The following is a 20,362-nucleotide window of genomic DNA, read 5'->3' on the forward strand; positions in this document are numbered from 1 at the left end:
GTAATGCAACTCACAGAACTATCACTGCAACTCCAAGTTAACACACCTGACTACATAGTCCTGTTCTAAGGCATTTGAACCTTTATAAATATTGCTTGAGTTTACCATCATCATTTATTACTTTCATAATTTTTGAAAAAGCTTGTTTTAAAAAAAAAGAAGTTACATCTCACGAAAACATTTTTGAGTAACAACTTTCAACTAAGACTGCCAATTGCAAAATACATACTTTCTAGAAGGAACATTAATTCAATCCTTGTTTTGTCAGCTAATTGAAACACTAAACTTTATTATAAACAGGAAGAAATCTAAGGATAAAATTTCGGACCTAGCCTATACTTGCCAATTTAAAAATGTTCTAAAGAAGTGGAGAGAGAGAGAGAGAGAGAGAGAGAGAGAGAGTGCGTGTGTGTGTGCGTGCATGCCTGTGTGTGTGTGTGTGTGACTAGTTTTGTTACAGTCCACAACAGCTAAACTGGGGAATGCTAAATATAATAGGGCATGTACACTTAAATGTTTTGAAAATTGTTTTCAAATATTCAGTACTAGCGTAAAGAGAAGAAAAGAATTCTAAAGAAAAATGGATGGCTTTAAAAAAAATTATTTTAGCAATCACAAATGATCCCCTTTAAAAAAAAAAAAAAAAAAAAGATGTAGCACTTAAAGAAAAGCATAAGGCAGCAACAGAACTCCATGAACTCTGGATTAAGAGTCATTTGTAAAAGGCATAAAGAATAAGGAGAATCAGAATGTATCTTATCTGCCTCAGATAACACTTTTTTTACATACTCAACCTCTATAACCTTCTTCAAATAACACTTTTTTTTACACACTCAACCTCTTTAACCTTCTTCCTCTTCTCCTTTTCTCTTCCAGATCGTGTTCAATTGATCCAAGAAAGTTTCTTTCTCCCTTTCCCTTCCCTGTTTCCTTCATTTCTCTACCCATATCTCAATTTAAATTCAAAATGGTAATGAGCATAGAATAGTGCCATATATCGATAAATAGATTATTAGTTCAGTTAAAAAAAAAAAGTGGGCTTAAAAATAAATGCCATCAAATCCTAAAAATCCAAAAATGAACAGCAATCCTTTTTAAAATTGCCATGTGTGTGAACTAAACCCGTTTAACTTTCTGGTTACATACAACAGCTCTACCTTAATCAATGTTTTCAATACACTTGAATGCTAGAAATATACCATTGTTGTTGGAGGGACAGCATTAGAAGAAATACCTAATGTAGATGATGGGTTGATGGATACAGCAAACCCCGATGGCATGTGTATACCTAAGTAACAAACCTGCACATTCTGCACATGTACTCCAGAATTTAAAGTATAATAATAAAAAATAATACACCACTGTTTTGTCCCATTTCAGCCATACTATGAATTCACTGGGCTCTTCCAGGCTATCCAAAGAGCATAACCACCACTTATCATGTCATTTCCACAAGAAAAATAAAATCTGTTTTCCAAACAACTGACTTACAAATGAACTAACTAATGGAACGCAACCTGTTGTTCAACTGGAAATTGTACAGTTTCTATCCCACACATTTCATGAGACATGGTAAAGACTTGGAGAGTAGAAGTCTATTAATGGAGATGTAATAATAAGACTATATTTGTGTTCACTGCAAATTATCATGACTACTATCTAACAAGATACTCTGACACACTTTCAAAGCTTCTTTTCTGAAGAGAAAAATTTAAAAATTTTAACATAAATCACAAAACGTTTCCTAAAAATATTCAATCACAGTATGCTGCCTCTTTAATAAAGAAGAAAAAGATACGGGAATGAATGCTACTATAATTCACCACCACTAACAGACAAAATTCTTTTCCTTAGCCATCTCAAGGTATTTTAGTAAAATAACAATGCTGACTTTTATTTGAAGTTACTTGCCTTTATTTTCTCCTAGAATCCAGCTAACAATTCATGCCTTCTTCTAAAATGTTTTTATAGTGCAAGTATAGTGGGGGTAAAAGATCATGATATTCTATAAATATATATCTAAGATGCAATATTTACAAAGCAATTCTCAGCACTCCTTAGTTAATAACAAAGTTGTTTATAAGAGGATATATGAGCTTTAGTTGATTGAACACTGTTTGCTTACCTCTCAATTAAGGAATTAATCAAAGAAACAAAGTACAATGTTCAATCTTAGTATACTTCATTTCCAGAAATTACAGAGCCCCACGGTAACTTTGCTGAATATGCCAAAGAAAGACACAGAACCTGTGTCACTTACTATCTGGGTCTTCAAGGGGAATATCATTACAAGAGTCTGTATCTGAGTAGGTTCTTCTGCGTCGTTGGGAGAGTCGGTGAAGTGTAGATACTGGTTCTTTTATAGAGTGGCTACTCCTGAAAATTAAATAAAAAGTATTAAATTGTAAGGTCTTACATAAACAAAAACACCCTGAACTGAAATTTTAAATAACTTCTCTTTAAGTCAAAAAAGAATTATTTTTAGGCTCAACATCCCGTATTAGCAACATTCTACTCAGAAGTCAAAGGCAAGTGAACCCATTCAGAAGACAGCTGGTAACCTGGATAATATGGCTTCTGAGCCGAACTAAAAGGAAGAGGGGTACAACGAAGTAGTGACTTCTATAGGGGAGACTCCAGCAAGCAGACATATCAGTCGGTTTACAAATGTTTGAAAACTAAAAGTTACAGATTTCACAAGTGCATGTACTTAAATTCTATTCGTATCCAATCAAAATCAGCAGACTGAAACGGATGGGCAAAGAGTTTATAGAACTAGAGAGGTAGACACATTGACAACAGCAAGAGAAGAGAAAGATGGCAAAAAGGAGCCTAGAGAAACTTTTTTAAAAATCTGTCTAAAAAAATTAAACCTAGAGAAACAAATCACCACCACCTAACAGCACCTCAGCTACTATTCTGTAATAGCCCAATGTTGCTGTACTTAATGACAACCCTGATTCATCAGGGAAAAAATAAAATTTTTAAATTATTATTTTATAAGGTAGAAAGGATAGAAAATTTTCTTTCATAAAAATAACAGTTTGTCAAAAGTTGATTAAGCTTCATATTTCTAGAAAATTCACTTGGTAAGACTCTAGATTCCCTAACAAGGTTGGACATATACATCGTTGGACTCCTCTGAGTACTTGATGGCTTAATCAAAGATTATATAATCATCAGGGAAAAAAATTAAAACATGACAAAACAATAAGAACCCAGCATTTAACAGTCCAAATGTAGAGAAATAAATGCTACTATCACTATAATTAAATCATTTTCCAAAGAACCAAATAAGACAACCACAGCAACTTAAAGGATTATAACCTAACAAAATAATAGTTTAACAACTTAGCATTTTGGTAAGATTTATCCAGAATGTAAATTTTTTAAATGTGTTGATATGAATATGTACTTTAAAATATCAAGTGATTTTCTCTTTTCAGCAAGATCTTTCTCTGTTAATGAAACAACAGCTCAGCATGAATAGATGATGCTATAAACAGCTGAGGTAAAATGAGCCCCAGCTGTGGAGTCTTGATACATCAAAAATGTAGTTCTGTCTAACCATCACTTGATATAGTCATGTGTCTCTTAATAACAAGGATGAGTTCTGAGAAGTGCATTGCTAGGTGCTTTTGTCACTGTGCAAACATCACAGAGTGTACTTACGCAAACCTAGCTAGTATAGCCTACTACATACGCACGTAGGCTATGTGGTATAGCTTATTTTATCGAAGCTACAAACTTGTACCACATGTTATTGTACTGAATGCTGTGGGTGATTTTAACACAATGGTAAGTATTTGTGTATCTAAACATACCTAAACATGGAAAAAGTACAGTAAAAATACAGTTTTGTTTTGTTTTGTTTTGTTTTGTTTTTTATTGCATTTTAGGTTTTGGGGTACATGTGATGAACATGCAAGATTGTTGCATAGGTACACACATAGCAGTGTGCTTTGCTGCCTTCCGTCCCCTCACCTGTATCTGTCATTTCTCTCATGCTATCTCTTCCCACCTCCCCATCCCCCCGCCCCTCCCCCATTTCCCCCCAACGGACCCCAGTGTGTAGTGCTCCCCTCCCTGTGTCCATGTGTTCTCATTGTTCAACACCCGCCTATGAGCGAGAATATACGGTGTTTGATTTTCTGCTCTTGTGTCAGTTTGCTGAGAATGATGGTTTCCAGGTTCATCCATGTCCCTACAAAGGACGTGAACTCATCGTTTTTGATGGCTGCATAATATTCCATGGTGTATATGTACCACATTTTCCCTATCCAGTCTATCATCGTTGGGCATTTGGGTTGGTTCCAGGTCTTTGCTATTGTAAACAGTGCTGCAATGAACATTCGTGTGCACGTGTCCTTGTAGTAGAATGATTTATAATCCTTTGGATATATACCCAGTAATGGGATTGCTGGGTCAAATGGGATTTCTATTTTTAGGTCCTTGAGGAATCGCCACACTGTCTTCCACAATGGTTGAATTAATTTACATTCCCACCAACAGTGTAAAAGTGTTCCTATTTCTCCACATCCTCTCCAGACCAAAACGCCAAAAGCAATGGCAACAAAAGCCAAAATAGACAAATGGGACCTAATCAAACTCCACAGCTTCTGCACGGCAAAAGAAACAGTCAGTAGAGTGAATCGGCAAGCAACAGAATGCGAAAAAATTTTTGCAGTCTACCCATCTGACAAGGGGCTGATATCCAGAATTTACAAAGAACTAAAGCAGATCTACAAGAAAAAAACAAACAAGCCCATTCAAAAATGGGCGAAGGATATGAACAGATACTTTACAAAAGAAGACATACAGGAGGCCAACAAACATGAAAAAATGCTCATCATCACTGGTCATCAGAGAAATGCAAATCAAAACCACATTGAGATACCATCTCACACCAGTTAGAATGGCGATCATTACAAAATCGGAAAAATACAGTATTATAATCTTATGAGGACACTGTCATATATGTAGTATATCATTGATGGAATAGTCATTACTCAATATATGACTGTATTTCAAATATCTAAAAAAGGTAAAATGGCTGGCAAGGTGCTTACGTTGCTGGTTAATTAATTAAATCATTTTTAGTTTGCTAACTATCTACTGAGCCCAGGCCCTTATACTAAATACCAGGAGATAAATATTGAGAGTTAATATGCTGGTTTCAGAACCAGACCTAACCCATATAAAGTTTACATTCCACACCACTTATTAAAGGCCAAAAGAACTTCCCTAGGTGGGTGTAATCTGAGAGAACTTAGTCAAAAGAAAAGGTTATTTTACCTCTCTGAACTGCAAGAACCAGGGTGGCTGACAGAACGTTTTATCTAGAAATTTGAAAAAAAAAAATTTTTAATTAGCCTAATCCACATGTCAAGTAGAATCACACATTTCTAATTTACTATTATCATAATAAACATAAATTTACTCAGAGAAAAAGATACCTGGCAAAAGAAAATTTCTTTCACAGACTCAAGTTACATGTTTAGCACAATGTCAAGCTTTCTCCCTAATAACCATTAATTGGAATCTTTTTCAACACACACCAAAAACATGTTGGATTCTTTTTTCAAAAGTAAAAACCAAATTTTATACATAAAACATATATATGTGTGTGTGTGTGTATACAAACATAAGAAAGAGGGTATATAACTATAAATATAAAAAACAGGGTATATAACCAATTCAAAAGTCATACTTTTTGTGATAAAAAGGAGTATCTAGCAAGTCAGAAAATGTTCTAATAAATATCTCTTTTTTAAAGGGTAGTAGTAGAGCCTGGTAGCAAAGCTTCTCTTTACCATAAATTATTTAGGTAGCTGATGTACATATGTTCTAAAGTATGATTTTCATGGAAGAAAGCATTAATAATTCAAGACTTTAAAGAACTCAGAAGAAGAACTCTAAGTCTCAATAGATTTCCAAAACATATTTTTAAAACATAATACCTAATAAGGCAGAACATTTAAAAAATGTGATAAATACTAAACATCATTTGGAAGATCCAACTACTCCATCAAAATATAAAGGGAGGCAGCCAAGTACAACAGATTATTTCAAAGTTTAACATGGTAGCAGAAAAACAAAGATTATACTAAAAGTTTAGGATGGCTGCTTTTGTATACATGGGCCCAAGAGTCTAACAAGCCCAGGTGTAACATTTATGTTATATAAATGCCTTCTAAATATTTAGAATATGAGCCACTAGTTGTTCTGAGAAATGCCAGTTGAAACGATAAGAGATATGACTCACCCAATTTGTAGTCTGGGAACATCTAATAAGATTGACATTAAGATGCAAATGGACATTAACATCTCCTTTAACAGAAGTTACTTCCTTTAGGCTTACTAACTCAACCACATCCCCACTACGATAATCACTCAACCTGTAGGTCAAATGACAGTTGTCTGAACTTTTATGATGACTTGAAATAAAGTTAAATGCAAGTTTACTCTAAAGTGGATTCATTGACATTAACTATATCAAGCGCTTATAAAGATAAGATTAAATGGTTTTGGAATACTCAAATTTTCAGCTTTTTCATATAAATAAATGTAAGTTTTTCATATAACTAAATAAATAATGTTCTTTTAAAAAAAAAAAAAAAACCATGAAGACTGTCTGACCTTACTTTCCATGCTACGTGTCCCTAGAACTACTATATAAACCACAATTCTTGCTCTATCAAGTAAAATGGTATAGCTAGGAAAAATCAGCAGCTTCTAACCTAATATTTCCTAAATTAATGTATTAGATTTCCTGTAATTTTTCTACTGAAGGTTTTAGCTTTAGAAAGACAATTATTTTAGTTTCTTATATGTGAAATACAAATATGACTTCTCTGGGCTACAGAGCATTTGTAACACAAGGCATTTCTGGGCTACGGAGCATTTGTAACATAAGGCATTTCCTGAGAAGTTCAATGCAGAAGCAAGGCAGCTCTGAGGTGTTTTACTGCATTTGACTCCAGAAAGTACACCTTTAAAAAAAAAGTGTACCCCTTGTATACCAACCTCAGGAACACAGCACTATACATCCATCTCAAAGGGCCAGTTTCTTTGTTCACATACACATGTTATTTAACAGTTTATAGCATATCTACAATTGTCCTAAAAAGCAACATTGTCAAACTGTGTTCTACTCAACACCACAGTCCTGGAAGATGTTATCAAAAATATATATATAATGGGATCAATTGTCAAATAAATTTCAGAAAACACTATACACTACACCTCCACCTCTCAGAGACATATAATACACTTCAGCATAGTGACAGCCAGGCATGGTGGCTCACGCCATAATCCCAACACTTTGGGAGGCTGAAGCAGGATTGCTTGAAGCCAGGAGTTTAAGACCAGCCTGGGCAACAAAATGAGACCTCATCTCTACAAAAAATAAATTTTAAAACTTAGCTTGAAGCCAGGAGTTTGAGATCAGAGTGGGCAACAAAATTGAGACCCCATCTCTACAAATAATAAATTTTAAAAACGTAGCCAGGCTTAGTGGTATGTGCCTATAGTCCCAGGTACTCAGGAGGCTGAGGTGGGAGGATCACTTAAACTTGGGGGCTTGAGGCTGCAGTGAGATATCATGGTGTCACTGCACTCCAGCTTGAGTGACAGAGTGAAACCCTGTCTTTCAAAAGAAACAAAAAAACAACAAAAAAAGGCTGTGACAAGTCCTATCAAACTGATCAAACTGTCCTTATCAGATTAAAGAAACCCAATTCATTTAAGTTATCCTAGCAATTCCCAAATTAATCTGACCATAAAACTCATTTTCATAGTATACTTGTCTCAGAGAAAACTATTAGCCAACAAATACTGATTAGAAAACAATTCTCTAAATAAATCTAGGCAATAATCTTCACTAAATCTCATATAACCAAATTTGCTGGGATAGGTAAGAGAACCTAGGAGTAAGTTAGACCCTATTCTCCTAACAAATCCATCTTCAGGTAATTGCTAAAACAGCAACAAGGTGGCATTCTTACTCCTATAAATGGACTCCTAAAAACACTTTCATGAAATAAATTTAAAGTCTCATTAAAGCTTATCTTACCTACAAGTTTCTCACAGCATGCTAGAGCAAGTTTATAAGCTCAGAAAGGACAACAAATCTACCACCCTGGGCAAAAAGAGGACCTGTTGTTCAGAGTAACGAGGAGGTCAGAAACTAACACTGAGCAGCAGGTCAGGTCGTTTGCAGTGACGGATAAACACTGCATTTTTACACATGAAGAAACTGAAGATCAGCTACTCTGAGGGTTCAGATCCAAATGCTGAGTACAAAATACTTTTCTCACTGGATCATGTTTCAAATTCCTTCTAAGTCCCTTAAAGATTTAATTAATTGTACCCCTTTGTGAGCAAAACCTCATTCTGTTGTATAATTCTTACCAAGCAGAACAGAGCTTCCCAACCTTTTCTGTATCACAGCACTTTATAATATTTTCCTAGACACTGGGGAATATGGATGAAGAAGGCTGTGGGCAGGCCATGCACAGCCCCTCCAAGGTGGGTGAGGACATTGGCACAAGTGCTGAGCTCATCAGCTGAGAAGCTCTAATACAAAACAGTACAAACAAAAAATTTGAACTTGTTGGCTGTTTCCCCCCAAACCACCTTTTTTCACCCTTAAAAATAAATACCAAAAAGAAACAAAAACCACATGCAACATTACTACAGAAGAAAACAAAACAAGAAGTTCAAACCATTTGAACAGGAGAAGGTGACACAGGAGAAACTAAGGGATCCGGATGGGGCAACTGAAACATCTCAGGTTTAAACTTGGCATTGGCTATCTTCACACATTCCTCAAGTGTTGTGATGAACGTGTTACATGTGGCACTAAGCAGAGAAGAGGCTTCATTCATGTTCTGAAAAATTACAGAAAGACTTGAACAGATTTGCACACAACTACATGGAAACATACACAACTTTATAATTAAACGATAAGACATTATCTCCAACAGAAACATTACTATGTTATATTCAGATTTATTTAAAATCCAGTACCTTAGAATATTAAGCTGGGCCAAAAAAAAAGCAAACAAGAAAATTAAAATAATGCATGAATAAGAAATGCCTGTCTCTTAGGTAAACAATGTATGAAACTAGATTTCAAGAAAAAATAAGTTTTGCATTTAATTATCATATTGAAAAACTGTGTGCAAAAATTTATCTTAGAGAAATCTAACCTAAACAGTTAAGTTTCATTTTCCCAAAAGCGGTCACAGACATGGAATACCCTTAGAGTTACTTAGTGGCAGTATGATTCATATCTACCCTATATCTATTCTCCCACTTCTTCCTTGATAGACTGAAAACCCCAATTTTGTTCAGTACCCTCTGACCCTGGGGTATGAATACAGAATGATCTAAGCTAGACATGGCTATTGCAAGACTCTTTACCAAATGCTCATTTTTTTCCTAGTTTCTTTTTGAGCCAGGGAAAAAAAAAAAAAAAAAAAGATGAGAAGTCTGCTGGGGAATTTCTGGGATTTTTGTTCCCTGATTCAAAACAATGCACAGCAAGTTGAGACGGTCTCTCTCCACATTGGCAACCCCACTGCCTCTGGTCTCTTTGTTAGCTTGACAGTCATCTTGACATGTGGGGGCAGTAGGAGATAAACTCGACACACCAAGAATGGCAGAGTAGAAGGATGGAACAAGCCTGGATCCCTAATACTGTCGCTAAGCTGCTATAGCAAGTGCGAGAGCACCGACCTCCAGGGAGTTTGTGGTTAAACAGTTAAATGTCCTTGGGCTTCTTACACAAGATTCCTCCCCAACAGGAAAAGGCCACAAGAGAAGTAGAAAGATTTCTTGTCCCACTTCTACCACGTTAAGCAAAGAGTAACGGCAACATGCTGGCCTTTCACCTAGAAAGTGGTACAGCTCACTGGTACGATTTTATCAGAAAGAATGAGCCTATTTTAGCCAGATCCTACTAATCTGAGTTTTGATTCCTAAGTCACTGTTCTGAGAAGGATTTAAGTTACTTCAGAAAGATAAGTTATCAACTCTCATAGTTGAAGCAGGGACCTTATTACCAAAAGAAAGAGAATAGCAGCTGTTAAGTGAATTTACACTATTAGCCTGGAGAACAAAGCCTAGAATGCTTCTTCCCAACTCCAACCTCCAAATTATCAGAGTGGCTAAAAAGACAAGCCTTGATCCCTAGAGAAATATACTCCTTCATTTCTTCTCTAGTCACACAGACACAACCGAGAAGATGCTGCAGATTTCCAGATAGCCCACAGTAAGCAGAGCCCAGAAAAGCTGAAAATACTTCAATGTGAAAATGCCTGTCCATCATCTTATGGGATGACTGAGGATCCCCCCAGAGTACTCCAAAGCATAACCACACATAAAGAGATCCTCTTTGCTCTACCTCTACACTAGGAGATGAATGAGTCTCATCATGGTGAACAAATTCCTGTATCGTATGAACTTGCTGCATTAGGAGGTCACAGTAGAGGCGAAGTTCAGACATTTTGGTTTTCAGCGATTCACTAGTTTCACTTATTTCTGAAAAGAACATATATAAATATCCAGTTAGATCATTTTCATATTCTTTGGGCAATATAACAAAATGTAATCATTTAAAAAGACAATGAATATAAATACCTATAGCTCAAGAAATGTGAGACCTTGGGAATAAGATCACAAGAGCCCCAAGGAAACATCTTCTCTTTAGAAAATTGAGAAAATGCTGACAGTTATATGCCTGCTATGTTTAGGTAATTTCCAGAGACAGGGTCACTGGATGTTTTATACAGGATATTTCCATTCTGTTACTCATCTTCTATTTAAAAAGTGCTCGGTTTTCTTTTGTGAGTCGTTTTTTATTTTTTGTCCTTTATATATTTTTTCCAGCTCTGATGTTGGTTTTTCTCTTAAGAATATAAAATGATAGTTTGTAACAGTTCTTATAAATTAAAGACAGTAATCTTTCCTCTATCTTACATACTGCAAGTACCTTTTCCAGGTCTATTAGCTCTCTTTCAGTTTTCTTTAATCTATTTTGGCACACAGAAGTTTTAAATTTTTATGTAATTAAAACTACTGTATATAAATATTCATTTATTTTCTTCTGTTCCTTTCAGTTTCATTTTCACATTATACTATTTTCAAATTTTTTTATTAAGAGCATACTTACTCCCTTAGCATCTCCGGACAAACTAAACATCCAGCCATAATCTCAACCACTCACAAGCCAATACGTATTAAACTCGAATTATAAGCTACAGACGAAGAAAATTCATAGAGTAAATTTCTGGTGCTTCTCCATACTCCCCGGGCCAGGTCCCAGTGGCCTTGCTCTCTGGTCCTAGCCACAAAGCCACTTTCACCAGAGTGGACAAAGCAGCTCTATCTGCTCATTTAATCTAACCTAAATAAATTCCTGCTCACACTTACACTCATTTTTTTTTAATTGTGGTAAAATACACATAAACATAAAATTTCCTATTTTAATCACTTTTAATTTTTCACTTCAAAATGTGGCATTAAGCACATTTGTATTTGTAAAAGCATCACCACCATCCATCTCCAGAACGTCTTCATCTTCCCCAACTAAAGCTCTGTACCCACCCAATACTAACCCTATTCCTACCTCCCCCTGGGCCCTGGGAACCAACATTCTATTTTCTGTCTGTATAAGTTTGACTGTCCTGGGTGTTTCATCTAAGTGGAATCATAGACTATATGTCCTTCTGTGATTAGCTTATTTCACTCATTATAATGTCTATAGGGTTCATTCACACTGTAGTATGTGTCATAATTTCCTTCCTTTTTAAGGCTGAGTAATATTCTATTGTATATATTTACCACATTTGTTTACTCATTCATCTCCCAATGAACATTTGGGTTATTTCCACCCTTTAGCTATTGTAAATATCCATTTCTTCTTATCCTACCTGTAGCCATATTCTGTAATGTTTTCACATATTTCAAAATTATTATAAATTTAATCCTCTGCCTCCATTTCTCAATACTTATAATTTACTTGAGTCCACCAATGTAATTGAATTGTATTTTTTAATTATAAAAGTAATGCATACTTAATAAAAAATTTTGAAATAGAAAAAATATAGAAAAGAAAAATCAAACAACTGTACTAAGGTTTGAATATGGTTTGTTCTCAGTAAAACTCATGTTGAAGCTGGGCCTCCAGTGTGGCAGTTAGGGAAGTAGTACCTCTAAGAGGTCATTAAAGGGGATTCATACCTTCTTCAAAGGAGTGAGTGAGTTCTCAACCTCCTGGGACTAGATCAGTCACTGTGAGAGTGGGTTATTACATATAGAGGCTGCCTTTTGTGTTTGGTCTTTCTGCACATGTCTGCATTCCCTTGCTTCCTCCACCAAGATATGATGCAGCGTGAGGCCCTCACCAGAAGCCAACTAGAAACAGCTACTCAATCTTGAACTTCCAGCCTCTAGAGCCATGAGTCATACCTCTTTTCTTTATAAATTACACATCTCAAGTAATGTGTCAAAGCAACAGAAAATGAAGTAAAACAAACTATAATCTCACTATCAAGAAATTATCATTTTCACATTATATCTGCATACAGCTGAACTAATAACATAAATCATTTGCTTTGCTTTCAATTTCTAAAAATCTTTTTTAGTATATAGTGACAAGTGAGTCTCCTTCCCACAAATTCCACTTCCAAATCTGACCAATTTTTACACACCTTTCCTAAGACAGCCAATGAATTCTAACACTATACATAATTCTGAATCCTGCATTTCAATGATCATTTAACCTTGGGCATTTTCTCACATTAAAACCTCTTTTAAACATCTTACTGAATACATATCAGCCAATGAAAGCATGAGTTTAGGCCGGGTGCAGTGGCTCATGCCTGTAATCCCAATACTTTGGGAAGCCAAGGCAGGTGGATTGCCTGAGGTCAGGAGTTTGAGACCAGCCTGGCCAGCATGGTGAAACTCTTGTCTCTACTAAAAATATAAAAATTAGCCAGGCATGGTGGCAGCTGCCTGTAATCCCAGCTGCTCGGGAAGCTGAGGCAGGAGAAGCACTTGAACATGGGAGGTGGAGGTTGCAGTGAGCCAAGATCACACCATTGCACTCCAGCCTGCAGCCTGGGCAACAGAGCAAGACTATGTATCCAAAAAAAAAAAAAAAAAAAAAAAAAAAGCAAGCATGAGTTTATTAAACTATTCCCCTAAATTTATAGCTTTTACAAAATGTTTACTATGATAAAGATATATGTAAATATACATTTCTAATTATTTCCTTGGGATTGATACTAAAAGTGGACAGGGTAATTCATAATTTATATTTATATTTAAGGAAGTACTCTTGTCACAAAGGAAAAGTTTATAGTTACCTTTTTCTTTTTTAGTCCTTGTATCAGTCAAACATGCTTTGGAGCTCCCCAGAGCAACCAACCACCTCTGTCTTTCAGCTGCATTCACTGCCTTCATATAGAAATGCTGCTCTCCAGGAATGATTAATTCCATTCTTGTGTTGTCTGCTGAATGAACTATGATGATAAACAAAGGGGAAATGCAGTTATAGAGTTAAGTAATTTAAGGAGAATCAAATAATCATCTAATCACATGGTATCAGATGCTTCATATACCTAAAACAACAAACTATCATTCATGATTCAGGCAGGGCTGCTCCCTAAGGCGCCACCCAGTGGTACCTTCCAAATCAACATTCTCACATAGACCCATGGTGACAATGGTGCTAAAGCAATGACAGAGTATGAAACAGAAAACAGGGACATACTAACTATTGAGAAGTGAGATACCACCCCCAACCCCCGCCACCTTGGGGCCACTTATCCTATTAAATACAACTGCAGTGAATGTTACACTATCATATATTTTTTACTTATTTCCTTGAAAGCAAAGTCTTTGTTTTCATATCCCCCAAGACTAGAATAGTGCCCAACATATAGAAGGAATGTAATAAATGACAACTACAGCCACCTTCTATCAGAAAATTAACTCTATGATATGCCCTTAATTATGGATCATAGCATAACACATGGAAGGCACGTATATTTTGAAGACATTCACCTCTTTCCCTCTTTCCACCTCTTTTCCTACACACACACCTCCTTTGATGCTCTGAGAAAAGAGAACTAATCAGGAATTATAATGCACCAATCCCAAGTCTTTCTTGTAAAACAAAATTTGTGTTAAGCTGTCATTCATCAATAATTATTTATTCATCTCAGAGCAGTGCTAGTAAAAGGGAAGACAGAGGGGAAGAAACAAAGATGTCTTTGCTTCTACATAGTTGACAATTTAACCAAGAAACAAACTGACACACCAAAAACAATCAGAATACATAAATGTTTAACTCTTTTGTACACAGATTTCTTGTGTAATTATGAGAGAAAGTAATTTAAGACAGGAAATTAAAAATGCTTCAAGAAAAAGAATTTGAAGAGAGCAGGATTTAGTTAAGAAAATAAATGAGAAAAAAGTTAAATGAGAAAACAAATGTAGAATGTACTGAGAACATTAGGAAACAAGCATAAATGGAGGCTTCCATTGTATTGCAAAGTAATATTCATATTCGTTTGGCCAGCACAGTGGTGCAAGCATGTACTCCCAGTACCTGTAGACCCAACAATTTGGAAACCAGAAGGCTGAGGCAAGAGGATCGCTCGAGCCCAGGAGTACAGGCTGCCGTGAGCTACAATCTCACTACTGCACTTCAGACTGAGTGATAGAGTGAAACCCTGTCTCTAAAAAAAAAAAAAAGAAAAGAAAAAAAAAAACATATTCATGAATGGACAAGCTAGGAGGAGCCAAATTATGAGGGGCCCAGCAAAGTCTGGCAGAAGCCCCAACTTAAGTAATTAATTGCTATAAATATTGACCAGATACTTAGTGTACTATGGTAAGTAAGTACCACAGAAGCTTTGCTATCTTATTATTCTACTTACATGGGCCATTCTTAGATGTCACTGAAACATACAACCATGCAACAATCAATTATGAGTGCAAAAGATTTCTAGGCTAGGATAAAACTACTGAAATCCTAAAGCTGTAAGAGTAACTCTTCCTTACTAATTGCCAATACTAGTGAAAACACCAATAGTTACTTAAAAAGAAAGCAATGCTCTAATTTCTAATGATGTTACTACAAGATGAAACTAAAATAATATGAGTCATTTTTAAACATACCAGAATTTATGTATCCAATCAAGGGTGGTCCCCTCCAAAGTTGTCACCTGAAAAGGCAACAAACTTAAAAATGATGCTTCCAAAAACATGAAGGACAAAAAAAAAAGATGGACAAGACCTCTAAACACAAAACTACAATACATTACTGAGAGAAATTAAATACCTAATTAAACAGAGTTAATGGAACAGAAGAGTCAATATCATCAAGAATATAATTCTCAAATTGATCTGTAGATTCAACACAATTCCAAACATTCCAGCAGACAGATGTGGAAATTTATAAGCAGATTCTAAAATGTCTAAGGAAATGCATAGGGCTAACAATAGCCAAGACAATACTAAAAAAGAACAAAATTATGAGACTTTGGCTATCAGATACAAAGAGAATAAAGCTAAAGAAATTAAGACAATGTGATATTGGCACAGGGATTATAAAAAAGAAAAAAAAATAGGGCCACAGAACAGAAAAGACAGTCCAGACAAAGACCCACACATACATGGTCACTTGCTTTGTGACAAAGCTATTCCCATGGTGCAGTGGGGGAATGGTTGCTATTAAATCAAGTACAGACCTAATACAGACCTAAATATAAAACGTAAAACAATAAGCATTCAAGAAAGTAACACAGAAGATGTCTTCAGTGAGTCATAAAATGATATAATAAAAGAAATTAACAAATTAGACTTCACTGAAATTAAGAACTTCTGTTCCTCAAAAGGTATCACTAACAAAATGAAAACAGAAACTACAGAGCGGAAGAAAACATGTGCAATACAAAGATTCATCCAGACTATACAAAAAAACTCCTACAAATCAACATGAAACATAGTCAAAGTTGGAAAATGGGCCAAAGACTTGAAAAAGGACTTCAAAAGAAGAGAACATTCAAACTTTTTCTTTTTGTGGAGTCAGGAATCTCATTTTGTTGCCCAGGCTGGTCTCGAACTCCTGAGCGCAAGCAATCTGCCTGCCTTAGCCTCTCAAACTGCTAGGATCATAGACATGAGCTAACATGCCCGACAAGAGGACATCCAAATGGCTAAGATCTAAAAAAGTACTCAACATCATTAGTGATTGAGGAAATGCAAGTTAAAATCCACGAGATTCCACTATAAACACCAGAAATATTCCAAATTTTTAAAATGGATATAATACCAAGTTTTGGCAAAGATGCAGACCAACTGGAACTCTAATACTCAGATCAGTTACAGAAAAAATTAATATAATCACTTTGGAAAACATCTGGCATCATCTGTGAAAAAGATTCTTGGCCAGGCACAGTGGCTAATGCAAGTAATCCCAACACTGTGGGAGGCTGAAGCGGGCAGACTGCTTAAGCTCAGGAGTTCAAAAGCGGTCTGGTTTTTGCAACAAGGTGAAACCCTGTAGCTACAAAAAAACACAAAAATTAGCTGGGCATAGTGACGTTTCCCTCTGGTCCCAGCTACTCAGGAGGCTGAGATAGGAGGATCACCTGAGTCCAGGAGGTTGAGGCTGCAGTGAGCCATTATCACATCACTGCATTCCAGCCTGAGCAGCAGAGTGAGACTCTGTCTCAAAAAAAAAGAAAAAGATTCTCTTCTTGACCAAATTTTAGTCAGCTTCATTTGAGCCCTATACTCACCTAGGCTTCCTTCTTCATCCTTGTAGAATCCAGTTTTAGCAAGAATGCTACTAAGTCAATTTAGCCAGAATCTCCTAACAAAATATTTCATCACCCTCCCCTGATATCGGACCACATTTTTCATTCCCTACAATCTTCCAGCAATGTCTGATCACCCTGGCCTCAACCTGCCTTCAGCAAGAATCCTGTTAGATCAGTTTAGCCAGAATCCCCACTTACCTCTTAGTAACTTTCCCTCCACTGACACCCTCTCCCACTAACCCTGCTCCTTGGCTATAAATTCCCACTTTTCCTTGTACTTGGAAGTTGATTCCGATCTCTCTCCTCCAACGCAATAGTCCCTATATCTATCAAACAGTCCGAAATAAAGTCTGACATACCAGTTCAACAAGTTTCAAGAACACTTTTTTCTTTAACATCTATTAAAGCTGAATGTATGAATATTCAATGCCTTAGCATTCCACTCCACTTCTAGAGATAGACTACAAAGAAATGCACACATATGTTCAATAAATGTGTAAGAATGTTTATGGCAGCTTTAGTCACTGTAGTCCCAAAATGGAAGTAACCCAAAAATCCGTCAGTGCTAGGATGGATACCAAAATCGTGAGATAGTCACATAATGGAACACTATATAATGAGAATGACTGAACTACTGTTACATAGAACAACATACATAAATTTCACTAACATGATGTTTAGCAAAAAAAGCCAGACACGAAAGAAAATACTGGATTATTCCATTTATAAAATGTTCAAAAGTAGACAAGACTTATGTACGGCAATTAAAGTCAAATTAATAGCTACCTTTCAGGAAGATTAGTGGCTAAGGGGACTGGGTGGGGGTGGGGGCTTCTGAGATGCTGATATCAATATTCTAATTCTGGAGCTAGGCAGTAGTTACCCAGGTGTTTTCACTTTGTGAACATTCTTCAACCTGAACATTATTTAATATTTGTATCATTTCCTGTATGTTATTCTTTAATAAAGTTATAATGTTAACCAGCAACAAAAAAGATTGCTCCCATGCCTTGAAACCATTTTGGAATTGTCTTAGAATTCTGCAGCTTTTTAAATATCCTCAAAGTTGGCAAATCTTTGAACTCTGAATGTAGTTTGGATTTCTGATTTAATCTCATTTGGAATCAAATCTGAGAATAAGATAAAGCTATTAATACTTTTTTAAAAAAATAAAAACCAATGCTTTGAATGAGTTTTTCCTAAATGATTTATAAACTGTTCATAAGTAATTCCAAAAGAGAAGTTCTGAAACATTATGGGTGATGACCTTTAGTTAAAAATGAGTATACTAAAACCCAACAGTTTTTGATACACATTTCAGTACATTTATTAAAAATAAACAACAAAATGATACCCCAAATATTTTAGAGAACACACAAGTAACAATACACAAGGCAAAAGTGCTCCTATATCTTATATAACCATAACTCCCTTCCATTAAAACGGCAGTAATTCTCAACTAAAGGGCACATGCCATAATCACCTGGCAGACATGTGAAGTTTGGAGAAAGCTCCCTGGATGACACTGATCTACCCTATGCAGAGTATTGCTGCTGCAGAAAGATCCCTAATGTTGGCGAATCTGAGGTGAAGATGAAAAGCTAGCTGTGTAGCCAAAGAATATGCACCCAAAGCAGAAATTACCTTTTGTCTCCATGGCTAAATGTTACTAAGAACTACTGCAAAATTACATGAAAGAAGCCATCCAGCCCTGGAAATGCAGAACAATACATTGGCTGCTGCTATGGTTTAATCTAAACAAGAAAATGCATACCTCAATAAGATGTCGCTAGGGTATTTAATAGCTATGACCCAGAGCTCACCATGTGAAAGGAAACACACTTCATTAAGGACACGTATTCAAGCTAGAGTGGAGAAATGAAAAACAACCAGGAGGGAGTTAACAGTCACTCCCCTGGTGCTCTAGTTTTTCCTTCATTCTTTTTGAATAATTCAGTACTTTTCACTATTTTATTAATGATTTCACTCTACCTGCTTCCACCACACTCACCCCAAACACACACAAAAATGAATTGATAGTCCATAAAAATCTTCCTTCATGAAAATTACAGCAGGATCTATCGCTTTATTTCTCCTCTTTTGGAAGGAAGGAAACAAACAAAAAAAAATTTCTACCATCCAGAACTTACCTCCAAATTCAGCAAATACCCAGAGTTTATGACTCCGACTTCATACTTTATCAAAACCCTACAGAGCTGGCCCCATCTTTAGAGTTCAGCTTCCAACCTTCACAATGTCTTTCTATTAATTACAACAAGAATGAAAGAAAACGCTTGTAGACTGAAGATGGACACTAAAGTAGTATCCACAAGAAACTGTCAAGTCCAAATTGGAAGACTAGCAAAAGTTATTTCCATTCAAAACACATGTGTAGAGGGAGAATTATGAAAAACTATGTTTAATTGTGTTAACTGTGACGAAAGCCCACTCTTAACTGCTAAGGATATAAATGGTACTAGAAGATCCCTACGTGGTTAGAAATGCGTTTTTCCTCTTGTTTGGAGTATGCTCAAGAATCCTTGACTATTTTAACCTCCAATTCCTCTAATTCTATATATTCACTTACCTTTAATTTCACAAACTGCCATCTTTATGCTTCCTTTGCTCCCTTTGCAAACATCATCCTGTGAATCATAGTAGGATAGGATTCCATTATCCAAAACAAACCAACGAGGCTGCCAACCTAAAAAGATCATAAACAACAAAAAGTCAATTGGAAAGATATTCTCACAATTAAATTTTTAATCACCAACCTAGCCTTACCAAAAATGTTTTTGCAACAGTCTCCAGTTTATTGGGAGAGATTTCAGGAGAAATCTCCAGATCAGCAAAAACAAAGGGAGTAATACTTCTAATTCTGGCTCACAGTGTTCTCATTAACAACCCATAAGGCCCATCCTCAGTAATAGCCCTAAACTGGGTACAGCATAACTGCCCTCTTTTCCTAAAAAGGAACAGAGTTGGGGAAACACAGAAAACAGGGAGTCTAGCCTCACCTCTACTATCATTCTTTAATTGGATAACCATACCCTGGGGGCAAATCTTTTCGTTTCAATAAATCTCTAAAATTCCCAGTCTCTAAAATGTGTAGGTTGAACAAGATGACCTCTCAGGTGCCATCTAGCTCTCTAATTCTGCAATGTGCCTCTTACAAAATACATATTTCTAAGCAAACTCTCTTAAACAGAGTGAGTGCTAAATGAATTCCAGTCTCTTACACAGAAGCTACATACCCTGTGGTTAAGAACATAGATTCCCCATACGACCTTCTCTTCCCTTGTCTGCAGCTGCACAGCTAGGGCAGAAATGCTAGAAACTGCAATTGTTCAACTGATATTTATTCAGCGACTAGAGTTCACATCTATCACAGACTTGGCTCCATGGCAAAGCTGGTGACAAGGATGACGGCTCTCCTTGGTACCCAACTCCTAGTCCTCTTTGAGGCCAAACTTGGTGTTCCCTGGAGTCTTATCAAGCATGCTACTAATTTACAACAGTTC

The 20,362-nt window shown here is 36.1% G+C and overlaps 1 protein-coding gene across 3 annotated transcripts in view; it reads right to left on the bottom strand.

Moving 5' to 3' along the window:
- PLEKHA3 (pleckstrin homology domain containing A3) overlaps window positions 1-20,362 on the bottom strand; it is a 49,122-nt gene that overhangs the window by 24,717 nt on the left and 4,043 nt on the right. For 2 of the 3 annotated variants that reach the window (XR_012517697.1, XM_074399408.1), the window contains exons 2-7: window positions 19,429-19,545; window positions 13,377-13,532; window positions 10,409-10,545; window positions 8,727-8,891; window positions 5,296-5,339; window positions 2,261-2,376 (exon numbers count right to left, since the gene is read on the bottom strand). Coding sequence is in view for 2 of the 3 variants with exons in the window: in XM_074399408.1 (XP_074255509.1) it covers window positions 2,261-2,376; window positions 5,296-5,339; window positions 8,727-8,891; window positions 10,409-10,545; window positions 13,377-13,532; window positions 19,429-19,545 (735 nt within the window). In the remaining variant the exon portion in view is untranslated. Of the gene's footprint in view, window positions 1-2,260; window positions 2,377-5,295; window positions 5,340-8,726; window positions 8,892-10,408; window positions 10,546-13,376; window positions 13,533-15,195; window positions 15,243-19,428; window positions 19,546-20,362 lie in introns of those variants that run through there. The other variant, XM_074399409.1, reaches the window with a different exon arrangement.

Source organism: Saimiri boliviensis, chromosome 5 (genome assembly GCF_048565385.1).
Source record: "Saimiri boliviensis isolate mSaiBol1 chromosome 5, mSaiBol1.pri, whole genome shotgun sequence".
NCBI classification, from domain to species: domain Eukaryota; kingdom Metazoa; phylum Chordata; class Mammalia; order Primates; family Cebidae; genus Saimiri; species Saimiri boliviensis.